Below are 12,855 nucleotides of genomic sequence, written 5' to 3'. Positions count from 1 at the left end.
ATCCAAGAGTACTTGCAATTGCTGGGCCACAACACTCTCAATCACCTTCCCTAAAAAGGGGGTATTTGCAACAGGTCGGTAGTTGTCACAAACTAATGGGTCCAGGGTGGACTTTTTCAGGAGTGGTCAGATCACCGCTTTTTTCAAGGCGGCTGGAACCACTCCCTCCCACAATGATGCGTTGACCACACTCTGGATCCACTCGGTCAACCCCCCTCGGCAAGCTTTAATAAGCCAAGAAGGGCAAGGGTCGAGAGGACACGTTGCTGGCTGCATCATCGCAATCACCTTGTCTACATCATTAGGCCGCATCAACTGAAACCATTCCCAAGAAGTTGCAGCAGACGTTGCACTGGACACCTCATTGGGGACTACAGTAGATGTAGAGGGGGCATCAAGCCTGCTACAGAGGCAAGCAACTTTACCCTCAAAGTGCCATTTCCTGGAATTGATGTCAACAGACTCCTGACAATACAGAAAAACTCCACTGGACGGCTACTTGAGGATGCAATGGAGGCAGAGAAGTGGGCCTTCTTTGCTGCCCTCACCGCCACACAGTAGGCACGGTTATGATGTTTTACTTTCGCCACTTGCACTCTAGCAGTCGTCCAGCCTGTTTCATTGCCCTTAGCTCACTGGTGTACCAAGGTGCAAACCGGGCTCCATAATGCCGGAGAGGGCGCTCGGAGGCAACTGTGTCAAGAGTCTGACGTGCCTCGCTGTTCCACAGTGTGACATGGGCTTCAACAGGGTCACTTGCTCTATCTACTGGGACCTCCCCCAGGGCATTCAGGAATCCAGTGGATTCCATTAGGCTCCGGGGGCGGACCATCTTAATCTGTCCACCACCCCTGCAGGGAAGGATCGGAGCCATAAGTCTAAACTTCACCAGGAACTTGGACCAATTCCGCTCCCAAGTTGTTATTCCCAAGGTGCTGACGTGGCCTTCTGTGTATGTGTGTATATATATATATACATTGGCTATACTGCTCTGTGAAATGAATGAACTGGGAAACTGGATTTTATATACTGGGCTGGGTGGGTGTTTTATTATTGTGTGCTTATTTTGCTTTTAGGGCTGGGATACTTACACAAATTATTCTGATTGATTGAAATTGATTGAAACTTTATTTTTACCCCGCCCTTTTTCCAGACTGGAACTCAGGGCGGCTTACAAATAGAACTACATGTAGTTAAAAACATAGAAAAACATACAATTAAAATACAATTAAACTATGTACAACCTTAAAACCGTAAAAGGCACTTAAAAATCTAAAAACAATTTAAAATAATACAAATAATAATATAAAACAATAAAACAAGCCTTGTAAAGCCCAATCCTAAACACCTATCCCAAGAGCCTGTCGGAATAAAAAAGTCTTTACTTGCCGACGGAAGGATGGCAAGGAGGGGGCCATTCGTGCCTCCCTAGGAAGGGAGTTCCAGAACCTAGGAGCAGCCACCGAGAAGGCCCTATCTCGCGTCCCCACCAATCGCACTTGCGAGGGTGTTGGGACTGAGAGAAGGGCCTCTCCTGAAGATCTCAGGGCCCGGGCAGGCTCATATAGGGAGATACGGTGTGTTTGTATTTTGTATTGCTGCCATCTTTTGGAAATGTTTATCACGGAAACTGCATTGGAGATAAGGGTGGGCTGAGCAGCTTTTTCCTCCCCATTTCAGTCTTGCTTGCACTCGTCCCTAGGTCCGTTCCATCTAATTGCAAGCCATTGCATGCTGTTCCATCCCACTGTGTGGCATTCCATCCCTTTGGACTCATTTTGTGCACACTTCCATATGTGATGCACATTTTTTACATAAAACAATTCTTTTCAATGCTTTTCAGTACATTCACCAGAAAAGTACACATTTGTCATGCATTATTTACATAAAATGTGTATTGCTTGTGCACCAAAAAAACACTACAAAATCTGTAGAAGTGCATAGTCCCACTAGGACAGGTTTAGCAAGCCAGGTTCAGGAGTGTCAGATCAGGTCAATCCACTGCAAAATGTGGACCAAACTAGTTCCTCCCCATCTTTAATTGGGTGAGCTTTGCTCAGAAAGGTAGCCTATGACAAGCATTCACAGCAACACTCTGGTTACGTTTGCATACTTGTGGGCACATGGGAAAGACAGGAAAGCCTTCCAGTGGTGGCAGTGGGCTGTATATCAGCCTCTCCCTCTCACATACTGATGTGCCATGATATCTAAACTAGAGGTGTCCTGTGAGGCTGCTTTCCCCAAACCATGCCCACCTACCCACACCTGACATCATACGGGGAACATGAGGAACTTGATTGCACTGCTGATCCATGTAGAATCGGTGTCCAAGTCGATGGGCAGTAGGAATGGAAAGATCTGTCAATTTTGGTTCTCTCCGTTTCTCATTTTTCCAGTCTTCAGGTCTCCACAGTTCTGCACCAATTTTCATTATTTTAAAAAAAAATCTTCATGAAAATTCTCCAGCATTTTAGTGTGAATTTCTCCTAATAAGCAATCCCTGCAATCGGCAGCTTTGTCAACCCTGTACTTGGCACTTTGCCAGGCGTTGGGCCAGCACAGCCTTTGCACTGTGGTTCCTGAGTGCTTGACAACCAGCTGGCTGTCAAGCCACTTGGGAACCGCAATGCAAGGGATTTTGACAGGTGGGTGGGATAATTCACGTGTCACTCACCTGACAACATTATGACATCAGATGGTTGGCCGGTGGGTTGTCTCACCCACCTGCCAAAACTGGACTGTGGGGTTGGGGGCAGACAATAAAAAAGGTTCCCCACCCCTGATCTAAACCAAGAGCATCGGCCAGGTTGTTTGTGTCCACTCAGGGATATCCCCATCACTTCTGACAACCTGGCTCCAATAGTGAAGGAACGGCTGAGCATCATACCAGACAGTCCTAGCTGGCTCTGAATGGTGATCATCTAGGCGAGTGGGACTTTTAATGCCATTGATTTCACATAGCTACTTTTAGCCATTTCCTACGGCAATCATTCTTTAGTCTTCCAAACATGCACATTTACTGCACGAGTTGCCATCCAAGGCATTGGGTTGGAAGCCAGATTTCTGGTTATTCAAACCCCAGTTAGCACAGGATGGGCTGGCAAAGAGCCCCATCCATGTTTCCCAATTAAGTATTGTGGAAAAACTCAGTGCCTGCCCATATAAAGCCAGGGAGCAATTTCATAGCATTAATCCAGAAGGCCTGGCCAAATCCGCCCCCTCTCCTCTGACATTTTTTCATCTGTTTTTTTTTTACACTGGTTCAGCTAAAGCATTGAGCCCTGTTTCCAAATGTTCATTTCATTAACAAATGGATATAGGAGAGACCCCATTTATACTGACTCTTCTAAAAATAAAACCTGAAAACAAGTGCATTAGGCTGGAACTAGGTGTTGAGCATATGTGGCTGCCATCAAGAACGGCAGCCATGCATCGTCTCCCTTTCCCTCCTGCCGACATCTAAAAATGCAAGATGTGTGATGTGATGTCACCGTGCTCCAGGTTTCCATTCCTCCACAAAAGCCAGCCTGCGAGGCAGGACAAGATCAGGAGTAGCGGAGTGTGAGGGCAGAGTCACCCTGTAGAGCAGGGGTGGGGAAACTTTATCAGCCTGAGGGCCACATTCCCTTCTAGGCACGCTTCCGGGGGCCACATGACAGTGGTGGGCAGAGCCAGAGGCAAAAGGGGGTGGAGCAATTATTGTAATTTTACTTTGTACAGTAGGCTGTTTTCTATGCACACTCACCGCCCCCCCCCCCATTCTCCATCCAGGCACAAGCAAGAGACATCCTCAGAGTTCAAGGACTACAGTCCAGCCCGGTAAAAAAAGCCCCAAGAAGGGTGCAAAATCAGAGCTGGGGAAAGGGTGTGGCCCAGGGGAGAGTCCTGAGGGCCAGATAGATGGCTCTGGAGGGCCACATTCTTTCCATGGCCCTGAGGTTCCCCACCCGTCTTCTCCATTATGGGCATGAACCACCCACAAGATTCAGTTCAGACCCTGACTCAGGAGCACATCATGGAGAAAAAAGCATTCTTTGGCCCAAGCTGATTCAGCTCGGGGGCCAAAGCTGAATCCTGATTGAGATAAAATAAAATAAAGTAAAGGCTGCCCTTGCAGGAAAATCACTGCAACTATCCTCCTGAAATCTGGAAGGATTGATCCCCTCAGAATGGGCTAATATACTTGCACAATTAATGCAGTCCTTCCCCAAAGAAGGGGGGGAAAGGTATGGACAGCTCCTTTTGGGGTCGGGGAGACGTTAAAGGTGCCCACAACAAAACTCTCAGCCTATTTGTGTGGCATATATCCATTCATGTGCAGCTACTATGTCTGCAAATTTCAAAGAAAAAATATTATAGCTGTTTTTAGAGTTCCCCATAATAGTGAATGGGAGAGGTACAAAGCTTAATTTATTTATCACATTTATAGCCCGCTTGTCCTCCAAGGAGCTCAAGGTGGTGTACCTGTTTCTCCCCCCCTCCCCATCCTAACAACATCCCTGTAAAGTAGGTTGGGCTGAGAGACAGTGACTGGCCCAAAGTCATCCAGTGAGCTTCATGACTGAGTGGGGATTCGAATTCTGATCTACCAGATCAAAGACCATCACCCTAACCTAATGAGGAAAATGGCTGTTTCCTCATTAAGCTGCATAATAGTGGCACACAAAGACCATGGGCTTCACTCTTGACTCAAGCTAGCTAGGGCTAGTGGCAGTTGGAATTCTCCAAGACCTACCACCCTCTCTCACTTACTGAGCCACCTATGCCAAGTGCAGTGGCAGCTCGTGGCTCCATGTCAGCGGAGCCGCAGAGTCTGCTCCGGGTTTTAGTCCAAACTCAAGAAGCTGTCCAAGGTGCTCCTTGAAAATTTGGGCTAAAACCCAAAGCAGATTCCACTGTCCCACTGACATGGAGTTACCAGCCACCACTGGCCTGGCACCTGCGGATTGTTGTTGCCTTCTCCTCTCTGACCTGTCAGTCTCTTTTGTGATTAGCTGTACTCCGCAACCATAGAGCCTTTGGCCCTGGTTTCCTATATGGGCTACAGTCGCCACCTCCTCTAGCCACCTGCAGCCTCACCAGCCACTGGGATATGAGCCTCCCTGTGCTCAGAACGCAGCCCCTATCCAATCGCCATCTTGTCCTCCCACACACACGTACACACACACCTCTGCCATAGTCATCTCTGTGCAAAAGCAGTATGGGTGGTTGCAGCAAACCCATAAATAACATGGATATTGGTTGGCAGGAACTGGCATGCCATTTCTGTGACATAATGACGAGTGGGAACATGGCAGGTGCTTGTAGGAGGCCAGTGCAAACTCTGTGCTAAAATGAGCAACTCCTTTAAAGCTGACATGCACACAGGAACATTCTGCACAGGGCAGGTGTCGAGATGCACAGAGGATGCTGCAAGTCGGCACGGGGGAGAAATTCAATTCACTTTGCATTTAAAGGCAAACCTGCCTCATTCACACTTTCCAAAACAATGTGCAGACAGAAACACAGCAATCATTCAAAATCTGCACTTCTCCGAATTCTGCAATGCAGTTCTCCAGCCAAGCAGTGTGTACAGAAATGCACATACTAGGGTAAAGCATGCATAAAATGCATACGTTGGTGAAACAAACATACAAAATTGCTTGCAAAAACGTGCATATTAGGTAAAACTGCATACAAATACGTGCATATTTTGAGCAATTAGAACTGGAAAAACTGAGAAATTAAGAGAAACAGAAACAGACAGATTTGTTCATCCCTACCAGCAAATAGGATGTATTTTGGTTACTGTGTTGTTTCAGGAGGTATTAATTAGGTAGATTCACTTTTAACTGTGAACTGAATCAAATGTCTCCCTCATTCCTATGTCCTGGACTAGTACACGAATCGGAACGCAGCTATCCTTCGGTTTTCACATTTCTCTGGATTTTGCAGTACAGTACTCGGCTCACAAAACATATCCTAATGCATATAAAATGTGTAGTTCAGAGTAGAATGCATACAAAATGCACACTGTGTGAAGGAAATACACAAAAAAAGAATGTGAAATTTTGTGCGGAAACAGGACTGAGAGGATTTGTGAATGAGAACACATGCAAAATGGACTGGAAATAAACTGTTCTGTTGGGGAAGGAGCTGAATGGTGAAGGAGGCATCCGGGGTTGTTCTCAGCTTCATAGCCAGGGCTGAAGACTTTCTCTTAAGAAGGAAACTGACCCTGCAGAGCAGCCTTTCCCATCCTTGGGTCCTCCAGATATTTTGCCCTAGAACTCCCCTGAGTCCTGGCCAGTGCAGCTGTGCAGTGTTGACCAGGAAGCATAGGGTCTTGTTGGCTCAGCAGCTTTCTTCATTTTTTCCTCAGTAGTCAGCAGTCAATATTAAGCCCTGAGTTAATCATAGATTATGGTGACACCAAGATGGCAGCTGGACCCGTCTGTCTCTCCAGTTGCAGTGAACATTAAGGTTTCTTGGAATGGAAAGTGAAGCCTAAGGCAGAAATCAATAACATTGATTCCACCACCACTTTTTCAGAAGACTGTTCATTCGCCTTACTGGCTCCTGACAGGAGGCTCTTTTCTACACACAGGTGTGTATGTGTGCACAGACACATATGCCCAGGAGGCAAAAGAAGGATGGCTCACAGACAAACCTCTTATTCACAACACAGCTAAACTGGTTGGGCTCTGTTCTTCTGTCTTCAGGGGTGCAAGATCAGTTACTCTTTGTGTATTCTCTGTTGGCTCTAGCCAGCAAGCTCTGGATTTGAATATATCCAAATGAGCAATGAGACCACAGCTGGAGAGATGATTCTGCATGATAGGCAAGGAATAGCTCCTTGCTTGAGGAGTGTGCTAGTAAAGGCAGGCCACAGTGGATGGCATTCGCAGTTCATTCAAAAAGCACATGTTTTGCACGCAAGAGGTCCCAGGTTCAATCTAGATGCAAGAATCAGGTAGTAGATGATGGGAATGACCCCTGCCTGAAACCCTGGACAGCCTCCGCCTGTCAGAGTAGACCAGTGAATCCGCTCAAGGTTTTAGTCCAAACTTTCGAGGAGTTGTCCAAGGTGCTGCACCAGTCTCTAATGGAGTCAACTCTGTGGGGCAATATGAACAAATCAAAACAAAAGGTCCTAAAAATCCCTCTTTGCATTTTCTTTTGTGTCGTGTTACATGCTGCGTTCCTTCTTCCTCCCAGCGATTACAGGTACGTGGCTGCAGCCCTCGCCGTGATGCGGAATGTGACCCAGCAGATAAACGAGAGGAAAAGGAGGCTGGAAAACATTGACAAGATTGCTCAGTGGCAGGCCTCAGTTCTGGATTGGGAGGTATGTTGGACACTGTCTAGTAGTTTTCTTCCATTGCTTAGTAGGATGGTTCACATCAGATCAGACATCTTATTTTCCAGGCAACCAGGCATTGCATTTTTGCAGGGAGCCATTCATAGGAGGTTCTGAGTTGCAAATTCAGTCTGTGACCTTCTATCCAAAAGACCTGGTTTCCAGACTCTTAGATCTGGCCTTACCTTGAGAGCCCGAAGCAACTTCTGTAGTATAAGGCACCATTTTGCCTGTTGATTACCAGCTCCTCCTGGAGTTCAGACAGCTTGTCCACATGCTCTGGTGACCGTTAGGTTAGACTACCGCAATGCATTGTTCACGGGGCTGTCTCTGGAGACTCCTTGGAAACTCCAATTAGTTACAGCTGTTAGTGTATTCTTCCAATTCCTTCAACTCAGGGCTGGGCCTACCATTAGACAGAGAGAGACAGCCCGTTCTGGCATCAAGATGTTGAGAGGCACGGAGCAGGCAGAGCAGTGTGGTCGGCCCTCAGTTATAGCAGAGGATGCACTCCTATTGTTTGTGTTAAAGAAATATGTCGGTACGGTAGGCTTCTGTGCAGAAAATGGGGAGGACATCTTACCTTTTGCCTCTGGCAGCAAAATGTCTTGGACTGACCCGATTTTAACCATTACGGTTACTTCTGTGTGAGAATGACTAAGAAATTGACATGATAATTGGTTGATGGGTTTACTAACTTAAAACATTTATAGGCTACTGTTCTGCCAACATACCAAATAGTTCGTGGCTTGGGACCCCAGGAGCCTGATCCCACATCAGCTTGCCTATGTGCTGCCATAAGGTGGGTGGGAGCCAGGGGAGGGGGCTTTTTCTGCTGTGGCACCCGGCCATAGAACCCCCTCCGCAAAGAGATGCATATGTGGTGTGTCTTCTGTTACTGGCATTAAGGAAAAGCTGTTCTCTTCTCCCAGGCTTTTTAACTACCTCTTACTATCCTCTTAAATTAACTAACCTCTTACATGTTTTTTAAATACTGGCAGTCTTGCTGGGTCACTTACTAAGTCATTTAAACATGTTGTTAGTGCTTATTCTATTTACATTTGTTTCTGTATTACTGTATTTCCTGTTTTTAATTTGCATTGTAAACCGCCCGGGGATGTATATTATGAAGGCTGGTATAAACATCTTAAAATAAGTACATAAATGAATTTAAAATAGTGGCATACAATCTAATAGAGACAATGCAAAAGGAAAGAGGGAAATAAACAAATTCAGGTACCTTTTCTTGCATAAAGTGATATGATTGTTATAATGACCAGGTGCAGATCATGGTTATCACGTCCATGCCATCAACATGGTTACAAAGGCACAGCAAAGCAGGTGGTCCATTTTAAGTCTCTCTCTCCCAACATGAAAAGCAGCAGAGGCTCTTGCAGCAGATGCATCTCAGCTTCATGAGCCACGAAGCAAAGAAATTCCAGCCACTGATTTAATAGCAGGCGTGAGAGGAACAATCAAATTCCTTAAAATTTCCTTCTGAGATTAAGGGAGTGGCTGGAAGCAAAGTTCCATCCTAGAATAAGATGAACCCTCTCTGAATGCTCTTTTGTCACAGTGTGGACACAGACCATTGCAGAGATTTCACTGCTCAAGGGGAGTTTGATCAGCAGAAGGAATTATTTACAATCAAAGAATACTAGAGCTGGAAGGGGCCTATAAGACCATTAAGTCCAACCCTCCTACTCAATGCAGAAATCCATTGAACAGGTGGCTGTCCACCTGCCTCTTGAATGCCTCCAGTATTGGAGAGCCCACCACCTCCCTAGATCGTTGGTTCCATTGTCATACTGCTTTAACAGTTAGGAAGTTTTTCCTGATGTTCCATCGAAATTTGCCTTCCTGTAGCTTGAGCTCATTATTCCATGTCCTGTACACTGGGACGATCGAGAAGAGATCCTGGCCCTCCTCTGGGTGACAATCTTCCAAGTGCCTTTCAGAATGAATTCCAAAATAGGCTTCTAAGCATGTTTACAAGTATAAAAACCAGTAACAAGCATTAAAATATAAACATCTGTAATCAACATACACAATAAAACAAACCCATTTAAACATTACAATGTAAACATCCATAATTAAAATGTGCAATAAAACAATCCCATTAAATATTCCAGCATGTTACTTGAATGCTGTGTCATGCACCCTTAATGCATCTCCAAAAAAGGCAACAAAATAGGATGCAGTTTGCATAACATTTGCATATGAATAATATTAATAATAATAAAATTTTATTTATTAGTCGCCCATCTGTCCGACTTAACGGACACTCTGGGCGATGTACACAATATAAAATACAATATCAACATATTCATAACAATCACAGTATTAATATCATATCATCTAAAAAACCATATGTTGATGTTTATGTGCAGATGCACATTTAGAATTAATTATTACCATTGAAATAGAAAAAACAACCCATCTCATCATAGTGGGGAATACTGTGAATGGATGACCCCCTGTGCTTGCTCAGTCCTCTCCAAGTGCCAACTACTTCAAGGCCCTCCGTTCTCCCTTCTTTCGGGTCTTTATATTAAAACCAGAGTTGCATCGGAAAGCCCTTCAAATAAAGGACCGTCCTCGGCAAAGTAGGACACATGGTCACTCCCACCTATATATTTGCTAATACCTCTTCCCTGGAGGATTCTCAGATGGGTGTAGTTTCCTTTCTGGACCCTATCTCTCACCAACTGAGAGAGAACAAGAGGTCCATTGATACCGTTGGTTCTAATCTGGATATGTCTTGGTTGGTCACAACCCTTAGTTCTTTCATTTCAGCTCCATTGTGCAGAAGTACAAACAGTAGGAGATGGAGGAGGAATGGATTGAAATGTGGGAAGGGGGTCAGAGAAGAGATGTAGTTTGTGGCTTTCAATGAGAGTCCTATATATCTTTTCCTCCATAATTTGAGCACTGTTCCTTTGCATATTGTTGTTGTTATGTGCCTTCAAGTCGATTACGACTTATGGCGACCCTATAAATCTGTGACCTCCAAGAGCATCTGTCATGGACCATCCTGTTCAGATCTTGTAAATTCAGGTCTGTGGCTTCCTTTATGGAATCAATCCATCTCGTTTGGCCTTCCTCTTTTTCTACTCCCTTCTGTTTTTTCCCAGCATTATTATCTTTTCTAGTGAATCATGTCTTCTCATTATGTGTCCAAAGTATGATTACCTCAGTTTCATCATTTTAGCTTCTAGTGATAATTCTGGTTTAATTTGTTCTAACACCCAATTATTTGTCTTTTTCACGGTTCATGGTATGTGCAAAGTTCTCCTCCAACACCACATTTCAAATGAGTCGATTTTTCGCTTATCCACTGTTTTCACTGTCCAACTCTCAAAGGGGTGCATCCTAGAGGGGGAGTTAGAATATAGGCTACAATACAAAGTCCAGATTCACGTCCATTACTCTGTTCACTTTTGCATCTGTCCACCCAGGTTCTGCAGAGGCTGGACAGCTATCTGCGGGAGATGCTCTAGCTGTGGATTTCCTGCTGTGAGCAGGGGGTTGGACTTGATGGCCTACAAGGCCCCTTCCAACTCCATGATTCTATGATTTGTCCACCCATTGCCTACCCCCAGGCTTTGCATCCATCCTCCCAGCCCATCTTTAGGCTTCCTTCTGTCCAGGGATTTCTTCCCAGTCCTCCTCAGCCTTTCCCTGTGTGAGGTTTAAATCTCAGCCAAACAGACAACTGCCCCTTCCCTCCCAAAAGCTGGACTGCAAACTGTTTAGTTCCCTGAACAACTGAACATTTCATGCCTTATTCACCAGCTGAGCCAATCAGTGCCTGAGGCTTCACTGCCACAAGCGCAATACAGTATAAATGTTGGCTTCTGTCATCAGACTCCCCTACTGATTCACTTTTTGAGTTCCATATATGATGATGTGTCACAGACCTGTGAGACCTCTTCTGCTATCAGTGATTATAGTGTTCCTGCTGCTCACCATGCCAGGCTCCAGAGGAGGTGTGGGGAACCTTTGGCCCTTCAGGTGTTGCTGAACTACAGCTCCCATCAGCTCCAGCCAGCATGGCAAATGGCCAGGGATTATGGGAGCTGTAGTTCAGCAACATGTGGAGGGCCAAAGGTTCCCCACCCCAGTCCAGAGTTATCTTTAGACTCAGCCATTCTGTCTGAGAAATGGGTCTCTGAAGCTTAGATGGGTTCCATAATCTAATCAGTCTAGTTTGTCCTCCCCATTACCATCAGCTCACCCCCCATTTTATCCTTACTTAGCTTGCTACTCTCATTCTCAGAGGTGTGATTTTTGGCACTTTCCAATCATGTTAAATTCACTGAAAGATGAATAACTGTAGAAAAAATATAATTGGTGCTGTCCTTTTAAATTTCTTCTAGCTCAGATTCCTTCCAATTATTTATGGATCCTCTGATGGAAGTCTCTGTGCCCTTAATTATGTAACGTATGAGAACTGGCTGCAGCCTAATGCTGCATCATTATTGAATAAAAAATATGATGCATGCAGCAAACTTCTTGTTTTCAAAGCAAGAGCAGCCTGATGAATGATAACCTCCGGGGAGGGAGAGACTCAAAAGGGGGGCTGCAGGAAAAGGCAGGCTGTTTTCATTCCCCCCTCCCTCCCCCAGTGACAGAGGGCATGAAAAATGAGGGTGATGAAAAGGATATTTCTTCTACTCACTTCTTTTCATTCTGATCTTGCCATCACCTAGAACATTGATCAAACCGTCAGCCATTCATTAAAGCACAGGAGGCTCAGTCATGGACAGGGCATGCTTTGCTGAATGATGCTAGTGGCGTGGTGCCAGAAAAAATCCTCTTGCATTTTTCCTTGACCATCAATTAATGAGAAAAGTAATTGAATTCAGAAATGATCAAAGAGGAAAGTTAAATTTGGTGAAATTCTCATGACTGGGGTGCAGGGATTTTGTCGTGCTTAACTTTATTTTTGAGGTGGCCGAGAGGGGATTGTGAGTGTTCTTTTCATTCATTCTGCAAATGATTTCACCAGTGGTCTGCACTCTTTAGCCTCCCCAGGTGCCTATGCGTCAATGAAAGCCCAGGGGAAGACATCCTAGGTACTTCCAGACTGTCACTATTTTTGGGTGGGATTCAGTTGCAGGTTGCAAGTTAATTTGGAGCTCTTGCTCAACAATCCTGCTTTCCCCCCCCCCCTCCAAAAAAGAGACATTTTGCAGTAAGGAAAGTGACTGGGAAATGCACTAGAAAGTGTGGGATAACATTTGCTTGATGCAATGTCATCCAGCCTTTTGGCAAACAAATCAGAAGAGGCGTTGAAGAAATAGCTGATGTCATCTAGCCTCCCTGCAAACAAATCAGGATAAATGCTCAATAAACATTTCCCCAGAAGAAACCCATTAGGTAACAACTTTCAGGGAAACTTTTTGAGATCAGGAAACAGGGCAGCTGGGGAGGCTGCAGAGTGCCAGAGAACTGTTTACTGGAAAGAACAACAGACACGCTACCCTCAGCCACCTTGCAGTGATCAGGTACAC

The 12,855-nt window shown here is 45.2% G+C and overlaps 1 protein-coding gene across 4 annotated transcripts in view; it reads left to right on the top strand.

Annotated features, from left to right (window-relative positions):
- Positions 1–12,855, top strand: part of ARHGEF9 (Cdc42 guanine nucleotide exchange factor 9) — a 290,941-nt gene that overhangs the window by 237,409 nt on the left and 40,677 nt on the right. For all 4 annotated transcript variants that reach the window (XM_061598283.1, XM_061598284.1, XM_061598285.1 and 1 more), the window contains one exon: positions 7,198–7,327. In XM_061598283.1, the coding sequence (XP_061454267.1) occupies positions 7,198–7,327 (130 nt within the window). The remainder of the gene's footprint in view (positions 1–7,197; positions 7,328–12,855) is intronic.

The sequence above is a fragment of the Rhineura floridana genome, chromosome 16, assembly GCF_030035675.1.
Source record: "Rhineura floridana isolate rRhiFlo1 chromosome 16, rRhiFlo1.hap2, whole genome shotgun sequence".
Lineage (NCBI taxonomy): Eukaryota > Metazoa > Chordata > Lepidosauria > Squamata > Rhineuridae > Rhineura > Rhineura floridana.
The sequence above is the reverse complement of the archived record's forward strand: the minus strand, read 5'-3'. Positions and strand labels throughout refer to the sequence as shown.